The 20,723-nt window shown below is 43.3% G+C and overlaps 1 protein-coding gene across 1 annotated transcript in view; it reads left to right on the top strand.

The window, feature by feature from the left end:
• The window catches only part of LOC142297015 (cytochrome P450 2C14-like), a 59,180-nt gene that overhangs the window by 20,795 nt on the left and 17,662 nt on the right, over window positions 1-20,723 (top strand). The window contains exons 4-7 of the mRNA XM_075341223.1: window positions 286-435; window positions 9,562-9,722; window positions 13,670-13,846; window positions 17,506-17,647. Of these exons, the coding sequence (XP_075197338.1) occupies window positions 286-435; window positions 9,562-9,722; window positions 13,670-13,846; window positions 17,506-17,647 (630 nt within the window). The remainder of the gene's footprint in view (window positions 1-285; window positions 436-9,561; window positions 9,723-13,669; window positions 13,847-17,505; window positions 17,648-20,723) is intronic.

Below are 20,723 nucleotides of genomic sequence, written 5' to 3'. Positions count from 1 at the left end.
TATTTATATGATCAATAATGATTAACCTCAATTTACTTGGATCTCTCTGGTGTACAGTATTAAAGTGTCTTGTAAGACTGTGCAACTGGTATTCTGTCTTTATGTTGTGTCTATGCTTATTCAATCTTAAATGCATCTCTTGCATAGTGCGACCGACATACTGGAGGCCAGTAGAAATAGTTATTTTACATCAATCTTTTCACGGGTGCTACTCATCGCGCTCTCCTTGCTTTTCCTTTCTCTTCCATATGTTATGAATGGGTATAATATGTCCTTTATTTTCAGGAGTTATCTCTTCCAATGGGGAGAACTGGAAAGTGATGAGAAGATTTACCCTCTCCACGCTACGAGATTATGGAATGGGGAAGAGAACCATAGAAGACAAGATCATTGAGGAGGCCGAGTGTTTAGTGCAGAAGATGAAATCATATGAAGGTGAGTGGTATATTTCGGCTCTCTTGGGCTTTAAAGGGGAAACTATTATTGATTTTAAGTTTAAAAGGTTATTTATTGTAATATTCTAATTGATCTTCTAATATACTTAAATTAAAAAAATCCCTACGATACTCTATCTAATGTAACAGATTATTTTTTTTACCTACTTCTGTTTTGATTATATTTTCTTTGAAAATCCACAGTGAATGCTGGGATACTCAAACAAGGCAGAGGTTGCAGTCACAGCTGCAGCCCCTGTCCCCATCATGAAACAAAGTGTCAAAAGTAATGTCCGTTTCAGGCGGTAGTCCCTGCTTTACTCAACATGCATTGGTTGTCAATTTTGACCTATCAGCTCACTATGTGATATTCCTTTCAATACACAGTGACAGTGTGATTCCCTCACCAAGATGAGACGGCAAGTGAGTGCACTGTCATTTTAAGGAGAAAACCTGTTGAGCAGAGACCAGTCCACCCTCTAAGGCCTGAAACACACATCCGTGAAAATGCACACACGTGTGTTACGGTCCGTTTTTCGAGTCCAAGTCCTGTTTTTGTGTCCGTTTTTATGGTATGTGTGGCATCCGTGTGAATGGCGTATGCTAGCCGTGTGTGCGTGTGGAATGTCTGTGTGTGCGTGAGATTTGTAACTGACATGTGTGTGTGTTTTCCATGTGAAATGTCCGTGTGTGATGCTAAATGTCGTTGCTAGATACCCGCTGACAGCAGACAGAGTCGTGCGCTGAGAATGAACTCGGGTGAACTTCACCCGACTTCATTGTCATACCGCGGCTCTGTCTGTGTCGTGTCCTGATTAATGGTCTCACCGGTGACCACTAATCCCCTGAGTGACTGAAGTGAGCAGCGCGATTAGCGCTGCCGTCACTCAGGTTACCCGTGGCTAGCTGGATCCTCCATCCTTGACCGCAACTCACCTGTGACTCCATCGCTGTCACTCGGGCGACTTGCTATCACAGTTGGAGGATCCAGCGGTGGCCGCGAGTAACCTCAGTGACAGCTCAGCTTATCGCGATACTCACCTCAGTTGCTGTGTGGAACTGACAGGAGCAGCGGTGTTCTTCTGCCGCTCCTGTCACCTTCATGTAGCAGAGCTGGAAGCGACGCGGGACCTCCGTGGATTACGCCGGACATGGATGGGAATTTTGGGCATAATAAATTGGTGAACGAGGGCTATTTTTAGTGTTTATTATTTCAAATAAAGGATTTTTCGTTGTGTGTGTTTATTTACTGTAACTTACAGATTAATCATGGAAGGTATCTCGGGGAGATGCCTGCAATGATTAATCTTGGACTTAGTTGCAGCTATGGGTTGCCATTAACTCTTTATTACCCCAATTGCCAACGCACCAGAGCAATTCGGGAAGAGCCGGGTAGAGTCCCAGAACTGTCGCATGTAATGGATGCGGCAATTCTGGGCGGCTGCTGGCTGATATTGTTAGGCTGGGGGGCTCCCCATAATGTGGAGCTCCCCATCCTGAGAATACCAGCCTTCAGCAGTGTGGCTTTACCCTGGCTGGTATCAAAATGGGGGGGGGACCGCACGTCGTTTTTTTTTTAAATTATTTATTTATTTATTTTACTGCACAGTATAGACCCGCCCACCGGCGGCTGTGATTGGTTGCAGTGAGACAGCTGTCACTTAGCGTGGGGGTGTGTCTCACTGCAACCAATCATAGGCGCCGGTGGGCGGGGAAAGCAGGGAATACGAGATTGAATAATGAGCGGCCAGCTTTTTCAAAATAGTAAAAGCTGCCGGAGCAGTGTGACAGCCGTGCAGCGCTGCGCCGGTGATCGGGGATCAGTGAGTATGAGAGAGGGGGGAGACTGACCAACAGACAGAGAGAGGGACAGACAAGACAGAGAGAGAGACAGACAGACAGAGAGAGACCGACCGACGGACTGAGGGAGATTGACCGACATACACTGGAAAGAAAGAATGACCGACATCGCTACAAAAAAGCACAAAATGTACACGGAGCATAAAGAGATGCATCCGTGTCACGTTATTGTGCGCACATACCCATTGACTTTCATGGGGTCCATATGTGCGTGTTCCGTGCAGAAAACGGACATGCTTCCGTGCAAAATGGAAACACATATGGATCACGGACACGGACACACGGACCTTATGGAATAACACACGTCTGACCTCAATGATAGATTAACATTGGTGCATGTTTGTCTGTGTCTCCGGTACATACGGAAATGGACCAAATACACACGTGTTTAACGGATGTGTGTTTCAGGCCTAAAATAGATAACATTATCAGGGGTGGGGTTGGTTCCTGCTGGCTGTATTTTACAATGTGCAGTAGCAGAGCACTCACTTGTCAGCTCGTCACATCTTATCAGAGCTGGCGAGGGAGTGTACTGTCACTGTGCATTGAAAAGAATATTACAAAGTAAAAAGGGAGCTCTTTTGAATAAACAATGAAATTGACAACCACTTAGAGCAGGGACCAGCCTAGCCCCTGAAATAGACTAAAGCAGACTGAAACAGACTGCACTGATGACATGAAATAACAGTAAATAAAAGTAAAAAGGACTGAACAGGACCAGGGCCCAACACCCAGCAATGGGAAGCTAAATGTAATGTCCAGCTTAAAGAAAGAGAGGTCGCACCCTTACTTGTATTGACCGAAAAAAAATGAACTGAAAAAATTAACTGGAATAAAAGTTTGTATATATGCAATGTGTAGGAGCATGATCATTCTGGACATTAAACAGCAACATCCAAGAAAAAACAAAAATGAACAAATAGCCTAAAGTAGGTAAATACACAGAAATAGTGCACATACAAAAAATAGGGAATTTGGTTAATATTTTTTTGATAAAAAAAGAAGATTGTTGTAGCAGAGGAGGATCCCATGACCTCGGACATGACTGCGTGTTTACCCATAATCCCTTACAGCTTTATCACATGGTATAATACAGCCAATCAGGATTGACTGACATAGCCAGCATAAAAGTAAAAGCAGGAACTGAAACAGTCATTCTGTGGTGACTATGGATAGTGAGGACGTCACAGCTCACAGCTTAGCCGTAGTGATAGAGAGAGAAATTGTACAACAAGGAGAACTAAAGCGGGCTTTACACGCTACGATATATCTTATGATGTGTCGTCGGGGTCACGTCGTTAGTAACACACATCTGGTATTGTATGACAACGAGCAAAAATACTTACCTTATTGCTCGTTGACGCGTCACTCATTTTCTAAAAATTGAACGTCCGGTTGTTCATTGTTCCCAAGGCAGCACACATCGCTCCGTGTGACACCCCGGGAACGATGAACTGCAGCTTACCTGCGTCCCGCTGGCAATGCGGAAGGAAGGAGGTGGGTGGGATTTTTACGTCCCGCTCATCTCCGCCCCTCCGCTTCTATTGGCTGGCCGCTGTGTGACGTCGCTGTGATGCCGAACGTCCGTCCCCCTTACAGGAAGTGGATGTTTGCCGCCCACAGCGAGGTCGTTTGGAAGGTAAGTACGTGTGACAGGGGTTAACGACTTTGTGCGACACGGGCAAAATATTGCCCGTGCCGCACAAACGATGGGGGCGGGTACGATCGAAATGCGATTGCACGAGAAATTGAAGCATGTAAAGCAGGCTTTTTTGCCATCCAATTACCCGTAGACATATTTTATGAAGTCACTTTGACATTCATAAGTCTGAGATTGTGCTAAAGAGCTTAAATGGATTGTATATAGTCCAGGAAGACCTCAGCTTCATAAACATCTTTTCAGAGAAATTGGAGGCATTATTTTTGATATCCATAAAAAAAATTGTGGAAAATTTGGTGAACAATTAAGAGAATATGAACTTTGAACATCCACCTGAGATATTTACTGTATGTAAATAAAAAAAAACGTGGCGATGCACAAGCCTTGCAACATATGGATGCGGTCCTCTAAATCCACTTGCAAATGCATAAGAATAATGAATTAGAGAAATAAAGGTCGCACTCCAAACATAGCAACAAAATGGGAACAAAAAGTATTTCCAGCCAAAGGTACACAAATGTTTCAGCTCAAGGTGTGAGCCTCACTAAAGCTGGTGTCACACATAACGACGACGACAACGACGTCGCTGCTACGTCACCATTTTCTGTGACGTTGCAGCGACGTCCCGTCGCTGTCGCTGTGTGTGACATCCAGCAACGACCTGGCCCCTGCTGTGAGGTCGCCGGTCGTTGCTGAATGTCCAGCTTCATTTTTTGGTCGTCACTCTCCCGCTGTGACACACACATCGCTGTGTGTGACAGCGAGAGAGCGACGAAATGAAGCGATCAGGAGCCGGCACTGGCAGCTGCGGTAAGCTGTAACCAGCGTAAACATCGGGTAACCAAGGGAAGACCTTTCCCTAGTTACCCGATGTTTACGCTGGTTACCAGCCTCCGCTCTTGCTGCCAGTGCCGGCTCCTGCACTGTGACATGTGGCTGCAGTATGCATCGGGTACTTAACCCGATGCATACTGTAGCAAGGAGAGCAAGGAGCCAGCGCTAAGCAGTGCGCGCGGCTCCTTGCTCTCTGCACTGTGACATGTAGCTGCAGTACACATCGGGTTAATTAACCCGATATGTACTGTACCTAGGAGAGCAAGGAGCCAGCGCTAAGCGCGGCTCCCTGCTCTCTGCACATGTAGCGACGTTATGATCGCTGCTTCTGCTGTTTGACAGCTAAGCAGCGATCATAACAGCGACTTACAAGGTCGCTGTTACGTCACCGAAAATGGTGACGTAACAGCGACGTCGTTGTCGCTGTCGCTTAGTGTGACACCAGCTTTAGTCTAAGATCAGTTTCTAATCGAAACGCGTCTGGTGTCCAGTGTTGGTTGTGACTCCTGTCTTTTTGTTGTGAGATTCACTAATTTCTATGATTTTAAAGAATCCAATAAAGAAGCGGATTTTATTGACATTTTTCCTGGTAGCTGGTTCCTTTTTCCTCACTTGTTGATACATACGCTGATATCAGCAGCGGGATCCTGTGCTTCCATGGCGTTGGAGGACTAAACGCCGAAGTATGTGGTGAGCTGGACTATTTCTATTAAAGTCATGGAATTTTTTTGCACTTTTTTTTGCTATGTTTTTAGTGCAACCTCTTTCTCACCTATATATACAGTTAGGTCCAGAAATATTTGGACAGTGACACAATTTTCGCGAGTTGGGCTCTGCATGCCACCACATTGGATTTGAAATGAAACCTCTACAACAGAATTCAAGTGCAGATTGTAACGTTTAATTTGAAGGTTTGAACAAAAATATCTGATAGAAATTGTAGGAATTGTACACATTTCTTTACAAACACTCTACATTTTAGGAGGTCAAAAGTAATTGGACAAATAAACCAAACCCAAACAAAATATTTTTATTTTCAATATTTTGTTGCGAATCCTTTGGAGGCAATCACTGCCTTAAGTCTGGAACCCATGAACATCACCAAACGCTGGGTTTCCTCCTTCTTAATGCTTTGCCAGGCCTTTACAGCCGCAGCCTTCAGGTCTTGCTTGTTTGTGGGTCTTTCCGTCTTAAGTCTGGATTTGAGCAAGTGAAATGCATGCTCAATTGGGTTAAGATCTGGTGATTGACTTGGCCATTGCAGAATGTTCCACTTTTTTGCACTCATGAACTCCTGGGTAGCTTTAGCTGTATGCTTGGGATCATTGTCCATCTGTACTATGAAGCGCCGTCCGATCAACTTTGCGGTATTTGGCTGAATCTGGGCTGAAAGTATATCCCGGTACACTTCAGAATTCATCCGGCTACTCTTGTCTGCTGTTATGTCATCAATAAACACAAGTGACCCAGTGCCATTGAAAGCCATGCATGCCCATGCCATCACGTTGCCTCCACCATGTTTTACAGAGGATGTGGTGTGCCTTGGATCATGTGCCGTTCCCTTTCTTCTCCAAACTTTTTTCTTCCCATCATTCTGGTACAGGTTGATCTTTGTCTCATCTGTCCATAGAATACTTTTCCAGAACTGAGCTGGCTTCATGAGGTGTTTTTCAGCAAATTTAACTCTGGTCTTTCTATTTTTGGAATTGATGAATGGTTTGCATCTAGATGTGAACCCTTTGTATTTACTTTCATGGAGTCTTCTCTTTACTGTTGACTTAGAGACAGATACACCTACTTCACTGAGAGTGTTCTGGACTTCAGTTGATGTTGTGAACGGGTTCTTCTTCACCAAAGAAATTATGCGGCGATCATCCACCACTGTTGTCATCCGTGGACGCCCAGGCCTTTTTGAGTTCCCAAGCTCACCAGTCAATTCCTTTTTTCTCAGAATGTACCCGACTGTTGATTTTGCTACTCCAAGCATGTCTGCTATCTCTCTGATGGATTTTTTCTTTTTTTCCATCCTCAGGATGTTCTGCTTCACCTCAATTGAGAGTTCCTTAGACCGCATGTTATCTGGCCACAGCAACAGCTTCCAAATGCAAAACCACACACCTGTAATCAACCCCAGACCTTTTAACTACTTCATTGATTACAGGTTAACGAGGGAGATGCCTTCAGAGTTAATTGCAGCCCTTAGAGTCCCTTGTCCAATTACTTTTGGTCCCTTGAAAAAGAGGAGGCTATGCATTACAGAGCTATGATTCCTAAACCCTTTCTCCGATTTGGATGTGAAAACTCTCATATTGCAGCTGGGAGTGTGCACTTTCAGCCCATATTATATATATAATTGTGTTTCTGAACATGTTTTTGTAAACAGCTAAAATAACAAAACTTGTGTCACTGTCCAAATGTTTCTGGACCTAACTGTATATATATATATATATATATATATATATATATATATATATATATATATATACAAATATATAACTGTATACGATAAGCTGCTGATAAGTCTTTGGCTTTACCCAGAAAGAAACGAGATAGGATGATGAAACTTTACATTTAATCCACCTACTCTCCACTGATGCTCCAACATACTTCTGACATCAAAGTTCTTTAAGCCTAGCAAAAAGAAGGATTTCAGTTGTGCCTTAAACGAGGCATCCGTAGCAACCATGGCATCAGAAATAGAGTGAAATTTGAAATTTGGTACCAGATGATAGTCAGAGGGAGCTAGATCTGGTGAATAAGATGGATGGGTGGCCAATCAGCTGGAAGCCCAGCTCTGCCAGTTTTGCCGTGGTTGCTTGTGCAGTGTGAGTGGAGGCGTTGTCTTGCAGGAACAAGATTCCTTTGCACAGCTTGCCATACCTTTTGTCCTTCAGAGCTGCCATCAATTGGTCCAAAAGTTCAATGTAACACCTTGCATTGATGGTGGAACCCTTTTGAAGGTAGTCCACTAGCAACATGCCCTCCTTATCTCAGAACACAGACGCAATCACCCTAGTGGCTGATTTTTGCACCTGAACTTCTTTGGACGAGGAGAACCACTGTGCCTTCACTCTTTTGACACAAACATGTTCAATGGAAATCCCCATGATGTCTGCTATTGATTTAACTGAAATGCATTCATTTTCTAGTGTGAGGTTGTGCACAGCATCGACAATCTCAGGAACAACAACAACTCTCGGTTGTCCAGGACGTTCCTCATCATTGGTGTTGAAGTTGTCCATTTTAAATTTGGCAACCCAGTTCTTAACTGTGGAATATGAAGGGCATTGATCCCCCAATGTCTGCGACATATCACCATGAATATCCTTGGCGGACTTTCCTTGCAGAAACAAGAATTTTATCACTCCTCTGCTCTCAGTTGTTGTGAATATCGCATGACTCCGCCATTTTGTTTTCCCGCGTGCGTAGAACACTGTTGCCATAAGCAACAAACACAAAATTTTGAAAACATATGTAACGGGGGCAGGGGGCGCCTCAGGGGGTGTAGTCGTGGCCCCTTTGGGCGACAGGCTGACCCCCGGCCCGGCCGTCACTATTAAAACAGGGGTGTTGTTTGTGGGGCAGAGTGTGGGTGGCAGGGACACTTCCATGTGGGCAATTTGCTTCTCGGTGACACCTTTTTCTCTCGGCTCACAGGCCTCTTCACCACTCCCAGTAAAGAGCCACTGACAGGCAGCTGGTAAACTAAGAAACATTTTATTGAACGAGGCTTCCATTTTCTGTTACACTTCTCAGCAGCAAGTTACTTCAGTACTTCACTTTAACGTTACAGATTACGTTCCTTCCTGACGGTTTCCCCTTTTTGCTGACGGTCACTCTCCTTCACCTGCAGGGGACACTTGTTAACCCCCTAGTAGCTGTACTCTGAACCCTGAATTACTGCAGGGCAGATCTAGCACACACTACCGGTTCCGGATGAGTTCCCACTCCTCTTTACACCTTTCAGCATCAAGTCACATCGGTTTACAAGTTACACTTCTTGCTGACGGTTTCCTCTTTCCCCGGTAACTTTCCCTCGCCTGCAGGGGACATGCGTTAACCCCCTAGTAGCTGCACACTGAACCCGGATTTACTATAGGGCAGATCTAGCACAGACTACCGGCTCCGGATAAGTTCTCACCTCTTCACTTCTTTGCCGGGGAACTACTTCTCTTGCTTTCTACGGGCGTTCCCGTGTACCTCCACTTCTTTGTCTGCGCACTCACTCTGGCTGCCTGCCACTTTTTACTCACACACTCTGCCCCGTCACCTCAGACTTCTCTTTCCAGTCACATCTCACTGCCTTCTGCACACTGCTCTCTGCACACTGCTCTGCCTTCAGAGACCTCCCTTCCCCACCTAGGCTGCCCTGCCCCTCCTTCCTTCCCTGCCACTGTTACCAGGGGAACCACTGCTCTACACTGGCACCTAGTGGGGAAACTGTTTAATCACTACAACAACAGGTAACATTTTACCATTAACATTTAACATTTGCCACCATACTATGTGGCGTCTTCAGGGGGGGGGAAACGTTCCTTCACTACCAGGGGTCCGACTACCCCTTACACATATACATAGACATAAATATAGACACATAAGGCTTTCATGTGATGTAACATTCGTTACCATAGAAACAAAAAAAATCAGAAAGCCAAACACTTATCAGCAGCCACTCCTATAATATAAAATTTAGACATGCACCTCAATAAATACTGCATACACTGGTAGAATTGCTGTTTGTTTATACTGCAATTTAATTTTCACATTTTTCAGGAAAGCCCTTTGATAACCTGACCTGCATAAATGCGGCTGTAGCCAATATAATTGTGGCCATACTGCTTAGTCATAGATTTGAATATGAAGATCCCACCATATTAAAGCTTCTTAGCTTAGTTAATGAAAATGTTAGGCTCCTGGGGAGTCCATGGGTTCGGGTAAGTCAGAAATTTTTTCCTATATTTAAAATTATTTTTAGTAGTAGTTTTGTTTAAAAATTAAAAATAAAATTGTTATTGATTTATTGAAGTATCAGAAAAATATCTATACTCCATTTCTTCCTAATTATGTTTTTAAATGGAACCTGTCAGCTGACAAATGCTGCCCAAACCATGGACAACGTGTATCAGCTACCGGCCATGTATGAAAAACACAGCATTAATAGCTGCCACAAAAAATACCTCATGGTTGACTAGTCACACAGGCGGGTCCCCGGCAGCTTCGCATCCGGTGGCTGCTACATGCTGCCCATGATTTAGGCTGCATGTATCAGATGACAGGTTCAATGTAATGCAATGCAAGTGTAATAAAATACTTACAAATCACCATCTTCTCCAGTTTCTAGTACCACTTCCGTCCTCTTCATGCCAGCTCCAACGGCGTCTACTGTTGGGAGTTGTAGCTGCTTTACCATTAGGTAATGGACAAAGAAAAAAAACAGCTCACCTGCCGCAGTACACAGACTGCAAACACCTTCAGGGGAAAATGAAAATAGAAGAACAGGTCCTGTACTTGAAAAAACTCATCCTTTATTCCAATACCAGATTTAAAAACTGTACAGACGTACAAAAGATCAGATCTAGTTGGTTTGGTTTACGTGTTTCGAGGGAAACCTCTTAGTCATAACCCATATGACTAAAGCTAGGGTCACACGTAGCGACGCAGCAGCGATCACGACGACGACCTGACCTTATCAGGATTGCTGATGCGTCGTTACATGGTCGCTGGTGAGCTGTCAAACAGGCAGATCTCACCAGCGACCAGTGACCAGCCCCCAGCCAGCAGTGACGCGTGGAAGCGATGCTGCGCTTGGTAGCTAAGGTAAATATCGGGTAACCAAGCAAAGTCCTTCACTGGTTACCCGATATTTACCTTGGTTACCAGCGCACACCACTTAGCGCTGGCTCCCTGCACTCTAGCCACAGTACACATCGGGTTAATAAGCAAACCTTTGCTTATTTACCCGATGTGTACTCTGGCTACGCATGCAGGGAGCAGGGAGGCGGTACTGACAGCGTGAGAGTGGCGGACGCTAACTAAGGTAAATATCGGGTAACCAGCAAAGCAGTTCGCTTGGTTACCCGATGTTTACCTTGGTTACAGCTTACCACAGGCTGCCAGAAGCCGGCTCCCTGCTCCCTGCTCGCTTCAGTTCGTCACTCTCTCGCTGTCACACACAGAGATGTGTGCTTCTCAGCGGGAGAGCAACGTCCAAAAAATGAAGCAGGACATTCAGCAACGAGCAGCGACCTCACAGCAGGGGCCGGGTCGTTGCTGGATGTCACACACAGCGACAGCGATGGGACGTCGCTGCTACGTCACAGAAAATGGTGACTTAGCAGCGACGTCGTTAAGAGGTTTCCCTCGAAATGCGTAAACTGGACCAACTAGATCTGGTCATTTGTACGTTTGCCCTCTTCATGTGTGAAGTTTTTAATCTGGCATTGGAATGAAGGATGAGTTTTTTTAAAGTGCTGGACATGTTCTTTTGCTTTAGCATTGAAAGTGTTTGACACTCAGTACAACACCCATTGCTTTACTTTGTGGTCCCCATATTATAATCCTTCATGAGCTGGCTAGTATGATTTCAGGTCTAGTCATCCAAAACAGGGTGGAAGCAGCATTATTAACTGTAGAAGACAGGAATCTGTAGGTACATTACGGTAATACACATACACTATATTACATGCATATTTATGCAGGATTTGGCAATACAAATGTTGATGAAACTTGTTCTTTAAAGAAGCCCTTCCATGAACTGTAACGCCCTGGCCAAGAAGTAAAAAAAAGGCGGGTAGTCGGCAAGCAAGATGTTAAGTCGACGAATAACTCCCAATTGTCCAAAACACATTCAGGAACATTTGAACAACATTCTGTCTGTGTTTAAATTGTTTTAAAATAACTTAAAAATAAAAAGTATATATAAGATAATTGCATGAGAAAAATGACAAAAAAGGTTGGTCAAGAACCAGCGATGGTTGTATTGTGGACACAGAAGCTAACCGTTATGCTGGAGAAGAAAAGTGTGAGAAATCTTAGTCAAAAAGAGAAGTTAAATGGTTAACTGTGTAAGACGTGAAATATCCATCATAGTAAAGGTGAATTGTTGTTTGTAAAAAACAACTAATTAGGAAAAATTAAATAAAATAAAATGAAGATGAAAATAAAATGAAAAAAAATTAAATAAATAAAATAAAAATATAAAAGGGAATTAAAGTGTCCATGTGTGTTATTTTGTGCGATAAAAAAGACAAAAAAGACAAAAAATTAACCATCTTTAAGAATAAAGCAGTGTAAGCGAGTGCCATCTGCCACTCGCTTCCACTACTTTATTCTTAAAGATTGTTACTTTTTTGTCTTTTTTATCGCACAAAATAATATACATGGACACTTTAATAGTCAGAAACAATTCACTTTTATATTTTTATTTTATTTATTTAATTTTTTCCATTTTATTTTATTTAATTTTTCCTAATTAGTTGGTTTTTACAAACAACAATTCACCTTTACTATAATGGATATTTCACGTCTTACACACTGAACCCTTTAACTTCTCTTTTTGACTAGGATATCTCACACATTTCTGCTCCAGCATAGCAGTTAGCTTCTGGTTCTTGACTAACATTTTATGTTGTCTTTTTCATGCAATTATCTTATATATATATTCTTTCTTTTTTCTTTTTAAGTTCTTTTAAAACAATGTAAACACACACAGAATGTTGTTCAGATGTTCCTGAATATGTTTTGGACAATTGGGAGTTATTCATCGACTTAACATTTTGCTGGCCGACTACCCGCCTTTTTTTTAAATTCTGGGGGCGGTCTTGAGTCTAGTCGTTACTGATACAAGCATATATATATATATATATATATATATATATATATATATATAGGAGGATCTGATGTACCACTATAGTTGACTTTTCTTTAAAATTGTCCTGAGGAAGGAGGCTGCGTCCTCCGAAACGCATAGACCTGATTGAATAACAGAAAATTAATCAACTACTTGATGTTTGATGTCAGCTCTGTTGCACAGCTTCTAGATTCCCAGGTATAGAACAAAGTTCACAGATCAGATTAGATGGGATAACAAGCTCTTTACTTCTTAGAGCATGAGGTAATGATATGCACAGTCATACAGCATTGCATCTGGAAGAGAAACCAAAACCAGGAAGAAACAAAAGACTTTTTACAATACAGTGAGTAAGGAAACTTTACACAACATCGTGATCTACTGTTAGATCAGCATAAAGTCCTCCTTCACACAAACATAGAAGTCCTTGTCTGTTGCATATACCAACAAGCTCGGCATATCCCGGGTTCTCTCTTCTATATTTGTTACAAGATGACGCTGCTGGACCAGGGTGGCATCGGTACAAGTCGAAGCCACAAGATGGTGAATATATGACTGGAGACAGGATACTTAAATTTAAAGTGCCACTCCAAAGATGACAAAAAAACCCAACAAAAAAAACATTGTAGTGGTGCATTAAGGGAAAATATAGTTAACTAATGCTAAATTACTATTTTACTGAACACCTAAATAGAGTAAATAGTAACATTATACACACAGACATATTATATATGTAGTCGTCCTGCCATTCACTGGTCACTGGGGAAAGAGTTCTGCCTTTTCCATTCTTGGAGACTTTACAAGTCGTTTGATGTCTTTCTGTCCATTGACTCCATGTACCGCAATTACCATAAAGAAGTGTGGATCTCCAATACTCACTGCAGACCAAACAAATTTCACATGGTTCACCAGGGCTCTGCCCATCCTATCGATATACCTTTAATGTCCCAGAGGGGACGACCTCTTTAACGATAACAGGACAGACTATTACATTTCATGATAGTGTTGATTATTATTTTTATATTTGTTTAGCTTTATGACAGCTTCCCGAGATTAATGAACCTGCTGCCTGGACCTCACAATACAGTTTTTGAGAATTTCAAAGAATTTCAAAACTTTTTAAGAATGACATTTACAAAACAGAGGAAAGAGCTGGATGTAAATGACCAAAGGAACCTCATCGATGCCTTCTTGGCCAAGCAACAAGAGGTACGATAGACAAGATACCGTTCTCTAGTAACTAAGCATGAAAATAAATCTATAGAATTTCTATGAATTATCCTGTAATAAGACATCCATCAATGTAAGAAAGTCTGATTAGGTACTGGTTTTCTTGAGTTACAAAGGATAGGTGGATTCCATAGGAAATTTCAGAATGGACCTTTATGATGGTGCACATTGCGGGCTGGGTTGGGGGGCAGTGAGGCAGCTGCCACCTTGGCAGGGTTGCCAACTTGACCTTTTATTTTTCTAGAACAGCATATCAAAAAATCACGGACAGGCAATATTTTTTTGGTACTAATCGGAAGAACATAATAAATCATTTTGATTGTAGGGGATCCATGTCTACAGACCCTAACTCTTGATATGATGAAATTAGCTTCACAGAAATATCGGACGCCTTACATTTTTTTACGGACAAGGTAAAAAGTGTTCTATTTTTACTAACTGTCTTGGAGTTTCTGAATGCCCCAGCAGCTATTGTTGGCCACTCGATGTCTACTGGTTTAGAAATCAGGTGTCGGCACTGTAGACTTAAATGTGTACAAGTGCCACCAGACACGTCATAGTATTATAGACATGCACCCACGGCACAATGTGTGGGCTGCGTCTGATGATCTTACCACTCAGCATGCCTGACTGCTTCTTTCAGCTGGAGAAATAAGTTCACAGCCAGCCCTTTTGTCTGTATTGGCTTTGAAGCACAGTCTAATTTATTGCAACAGCCTGAACCGTCACACAGATTGGGTCATGTCAGTGGGAACAGGCTCGGACTGGCCCACAGGGAAATCGGGGAGTCCTCCAGTGGGCTCCACTGAAGGGCCAGCACTACAAGAGACGGAATGCGCCTCCTGCTCCACCCCTAACACAGCTATTCACTGCTGAGCTAATCTGCATTCACAGCTGCACATTCCTTCCTTCTCCTGCTGTGCTGGGTGTTGGAGTAAGACTGACACCTGTGCAGGAGAGACACTACTGTCATTGGGACTTCTCCAGCACAGATGTCAATCTGACTACAACATCTAGCACAACTTAAAAAAACAAAAAAATTCTAAATAGTTTTTGAGGTGTTTTGCATATCAAAATGGCCAATCTCATACTTGCCCAGTAGCCACATCATGGCAACCTCATTGTACTGTGTCATACTCTATATTACTACCTCTTTCATGGTTTAAAAACCACAAATATTTGGGAAATGAGAGACGCACCATTAAAGGATAAAAACACCTGTGGTTAATGGGGGAAAAGAGGGCCTGGAAGCACGGTCAGTCAAATGGACATAATCCACACACATTATATACAGACAAAAAAGAAAGACTTGTTTATATATTATGTGTGTAGATTATGTCCATTTGACTCACCATCCTTCCAGGCTCTCTTTTCCCACATTAGCCACAGGTGTTTTTAAACTTGAATCTCTCTTTTCCCAAATATATGTGGTTTTTAAACCATGAAAGAGGTAGTAATATAGAGTAGGACCCAGTACAATAAGGTTGCTGTGACGTGGCTACCGGGCAGGAATGAGAATGGCCATTCTGATATGCAAAACACCTCAAAAAATATTTAGATTTTTTTTTGTTTTCTTGTTTTTTTAGTTGCAAGCATTGGCATGTAAGTCTGTCTGTATAACATCTAGCACAAATACAGCAGGAGAAGGAGGGAGTGCGCTGCTATGGATGCTGATTATCAGAACTGTGACAAGCTGTGCTAGATAACACCTCTCCTGCAGAAGTGCCAATCTGACAAGCTTCATTGTCCCCCGTCCTCACCCTCCAGTGCGACGAGACTGCAGGTAAGGTGGTTAGTGAGCATATTACTTACAGCAAGATGGACTGCAGTGTGTACATCACCCAGGCCAAAAACTAATACTCTAGCAGGATACAGCTAAACTCCCACTAAGTGGAGGCATCACAGGTGCAGGAAGAGCAAATCACACACACACCTCCATGGAAAGGAGGGGGGAGATTTCTGGATGATAAAACTGCACACTAGTGGCTTGCATAGAGCGCTGTTCACACCTGCAGAGCCACAGTCACAAACCCGTAGCCTATTAGGTGATGCCCATACTATTAGATCAGGCGGGCTACCAAGCCGTAGCCCACCTGTGTATCATGCACGGACAGAAACTCTATAATGCAAGGCCCAACAAAAAAGGGCCTGACTGTATCCTGTTAAAAAAAAGAGGTTTTTGTTGGTATTTATTGCCATAAAACGTAAGCCTACAACCCTCGTCACGGGACCTCATGCTTGTAGGTTCCTACCCTAAATATAAACATAGCAACAAAAGGAGGAAAATATCCTCCAAAAATTAAGTATTACTTACAGTGAGCGCACCTTAGCAGCCACATGCGGTAAACGGATCAGTGAGGTTACCATAGCATCCACATGCTTTAGAGGGGTCTGTGAGGTTACCATAGCAGCCACATGCTGTAGGGGGGTCAATGAGGTTACCATAGCAGCCACATTCTGTAGGGGGGTCAATGAGGTTACCATAGCAGCCACATGCTTTAGGGGGGTCAATGAGGTTACTATAGCAGCCACATGCTGTGGGGGGGGGTCAATGAGGTTACCATAGTAGCCACATGCTGTAAAGTGGTCTGTGAGGTTACCATAGCAGCAACATGCTGTGCAGTCTGACCCTCACTCTTTTCTGCACATCAGAGTAGGGGCTTGGCGAAGCTGTGATGTGATTTGTGTTGAATTGCAGCCGGAAATCCTCTCCTCCCTCTTCTGCTAATGTTATCATAAACAGGACTCCTTCCTGGAGCTCAGAAGACTGATAGGGGAAGCAATTTATATTTTTAAATACTATTTTATGTGAAAATAATTTGTGTACTGGAAAAGGTGATCTATATGTATCAATTTCGGGAGAGTGTAGGAAAGAGCGACTAGGCTATATAGGCTGTATGTTGCGAGGGGTAATATGCTATATTGGCTTTATGTGGTAGAGTAAGGAATAGGCTGTATATGCTATATTTGGGGGAAGAAGACATTTCCCAAACAGGACAATTCTTCATGAAAAAGTGTGGGCAAGAAATTCAAAATAATTTACTTGACAAAAATGGTGTAAATACATAAAAATTGTAAGCCAGTCCCTGATTGTAGTAGAACAAGAAAAACGTATGTAATAACAGGCAATCAAACATCTTATAGACCCCAAATTTATATCAATAAATATATCAGATCATGGCATAAAAAAAAATCCCTCAAACAGCTCCATATCCCAAAAATTGAAAACGTTGCAGCTCTCGGAAGGTTTTGGATTTTTTTTTCCAAAATGTCTGAATTTTTTTCACTACTTAAAACTTAAACTATACATTTTTGGCGTCTATGTAATCATACTGACCTAGGGAACGATAATGCTAGATCAGTTTTATGGTAAAATGAACTCTGGAAGTAAAACTCCTCCAAAACAGAATTTCACTTTTTTCTTGCCATATAGCCGCTTTTCTTTACATCATATGATAACATAGATGGTGTCTCTGAAAAGTACAACTCATCTCACAAAAATAAAGCCCTCACATGGCTATATCAGTAAAAAAGTTATGGTTCATTTAGGAAGGAGAGGAAAAAACAAAAGGGCAAAAATGAAAAAATTGCATGATGTTTAAGGGGTTAATAATATTTTGTTCTTTTCTGATTTACAGGGAAAACCTGAATCCACAGAGTTTTATCACAATGAAAACCTATTGATACTGGTGGGAAATTTGTTTGGAGCTGGAATGGAGACCACGTCAACCACCCTGAGATGGGGACTTCTACTGATGATAAAATACCCGGAAATTCAACGTAAGAAATCAATTTTCAACAAGTAAAATATTTTATAATTTTAGAGAATTCAAGAGCATTGCGACAAATAAAGCTAAGCCTAATGCGGGCTTTACACGTTACGATCTATCGTGCGATTGCACAAGCGATCGCAACCGCCCATGTCGTTTGTGCGTCACGGGCAATTGATTGCCTGTGGCGCACAACATCATAAAACCCCCGTCACACGTACTTACCTCCCGTGCGACGTCGCTGAGGGCGGCGAACATCCACTTCCTGAAGTGGGAGGGATGTTTAATGTCACAGCGACGTCACACGGCAGCCGGCCAATAGAGGCGGAGGGGTGGAGATGAGCGGGATGTAAACATCCCGCCCACCTCCTTCCTTCCACATAGCCGACGGGAGCCGCGGGATGCAGGTAAGTGATGTTCATCGTTCCCGTGGTGTCACACGGAGCGACGTGTGCTGCCACGGGAACGATGAACAACCGGCACCATGTTTCATAAACAATTTTATGAAATCTAGCAACGAGTACACGACTCACGATTTTTGAGCGATACTGCGTCGCTAGGAGGTGACACACAGGCCGAAGTCGCAAGTGATGCCGGATATGCGTCACAAAAACTGTGACCCCGACGATCTATCGCACGATAGATCGTCTTGTGTAAAGCAGGCATAAGTGTTACTGATACATGGACGATTTGCCATTTTTTAATTGGAATATTTTACAAGTTTTTCTTTTGCATTCATCTGTCTTTACTTCCTGGAGGCAGTGATCAGTAGTCTCATCCGTCATCTATCACAATAGGAAATAGCACAACTAAACATAGCTCAATATTTTTACTGCATTAAATAGGTATATGTGGGGTATATACGGTTGAACTTTTTAGACGCAAACAAGAATTGAGCATTGACTTAATGCCTTAAAGGGGTATTCCCATCTCCAAGGTCCTATCTTAATATGTAGTAGGTGTATTATAAATATTAGTAATTGGTTCCAATTAAAAGTGTATCTGATCCAAAAAGAAAAAAATATGCACAAAGACTCAAGCTGCTCGAACTGGCAAAAAAACGGGACCGGCAGATTACTGCTCAGTTAAAAAAAATCCCAATCCGCTCCGGAATCCAGTGCCCATATAAGTCAATGGGGACCATAATCCGGAGATTAAAAACGTTTGTGGAGGGTGTAGGGGTAGGAGTGCACGTTGTTACGGTTGCTGCGAGCACTGGAGACTATGTCCAGATTTCTTGCTACTGCACATGTGCGAGCGCTGGAGACTAAGTCCAGATTTCTTGCTACTGCACATGTGCGAGTGCTGGAGACTAAGTCCAGATTTCTTGCTACTGCACATGTGCGAGCGCCGGAGACTAAGTCCTATATTGGAGCCATTGCACATGTGCGGGTGACATCATCGCTGACACGAGGTCACATGTCTCTGACACCTTCTATGCCGATTGGTCGCTGGTCATGTGCTTGTGATGCCTTGCTCGGTGATAGGCCAGCATGATGTCACTCCTGTCGTTCTGGCAACGGATTGGCTCTGGTGTCCTCCATCTTGGATGAGGCACAGAGTCTATAGAAGGTGTTGATTCCTATCTTCTGGAGAGGGTTGGCAGGCTATGTCAAGGATGCTCTTGCTACTCGTGAGGTCCCTGCTTCTCTGGAGGACTTGATCACAGTAGCAACGAGGATCGATGTACGCCATAAGGAACGTAGACTCGAGGTCTCTTCCTCACGCCCTAAGCATCGGGCTATTCCAGTTGTTGAAGGTCCGCTACCATCTTCCTCAGCATCTGAAACATCTCCCACTCCTATGGAGTTAGGTCATATGTCTTCCAGACTACGCAAGTCTGGTCCTCCTATATGTTACGTATGTCGTCAGGCTGGGCACTATGCCAAGTGTCCTAGTCGTCAGGGAAACTCCCTGGCCTAGTAACCATTAGAGGGGGGTTACTAGAGACGTCTTCTGCACCCTCTAAGTGTTGTATCCCAGGTCAGCTCTCGTTATCTGAGAATACATGGCCTATTATGGCTTTTGTGGATTCCGGAGCTGACGGGACTTTTGTGTCCTCAGGATTTGTAAAGGGACACAATATTCCCTCTATCATGTTAGAGGCGCCTATTCCTGTCCGTGTTGTTAATGGAACTATGTTGTCTAACTCCATTACATTGAGGACAGTTCCCTTGCGCCTTTCCCTGTCTCAGGGTCACATAGAGGAGATTTCTTTTCTTGTTTTGCCTGAGGGTATAGACGACGTCCTTCTGGGTCTCCCATGGCTTCAGACTCATGCTCCTCACATTGACTGGGAGTCTGACAGCATTATTAGTTGGGGATCGAAATGTCAGTCCCGATGTCTTCCCTTACCACCTAAGGTCATTGCGGTTGCATCTACTGATCTCTCTCCCATACCTACACCCTATCTGGATTTCGCTGACGTGTTCTCCAAACAGGGTGCTGAGGTTCTTCCACCCCATAGGCCGTATGACTGTGCCATAGACCTTATCCCAGGTTCGGTTCCACCTAAAGGCAGGGTTTACCCCCTGTCGATACCTGAGTCGGAGGCCATGTCGACCTATATAAGAGAGAGTTTAGAGAAGGGGTTCATTCGTAAGTCTGTCTCTCCCGCGGGAGCTGGGTTTTTCTTTGTTCGGAAGAAAGAGGGTGATTTGCGTCCCTGCATAGATTACAGGGGTCTCAACGCAATCACAATAAAGAACAAATACCCATTACCTTTAATTTCGGAGCTCTTTGACAGACTGAGAGGAGCTCAAGTTTTTACGAAGTTGGATCTGCGGGGTGCGTATAACTTGGTACGAATTCGAAAGGGTGACGAATGGAAGACCGCTTTTAACACCCGAGACGGTCACTATGAATACCTCGTCATGCCTTTTGGGTTATGTAATGCACCCGCAGTATTTCAGGACTTCGTAAACGATGTGTTCAGGGATTTACTGTTATCCTCAGTAGTGGTGTATCTGGACGATATCTTGATTTTTTTTCTCCTGATCTGGAGACTCATCGTCAGGATGTCGTTCGTGTCCTTTCCCGTTTAAGGGAGCACTCATTGTTTGCTAAACTCGAGAAATGTGTATTCG

This window comes from Anomaloglossus baeobatrachus, chromosome 3 (genome assembly GCF_048569485.1).
Source record: "Anomaloglossus baeobatrachus isolate aAnoBae1 chromosome 3, aAnoBae1.hap1, whole genome shotgun sequence".
NCBI classification, from domain to species: Eukaryota; Metazoa; Chordata; class Amphibia; order Anura; family Aromobatidae; genus Anomaloglossus; species Anomaloglossus baeobatrachus.
The sequence above is the reverse complement of the archived record's forward strand: the minus strand, read 5'-3'. Positions and strand labels throughout refer to the sequence as shown.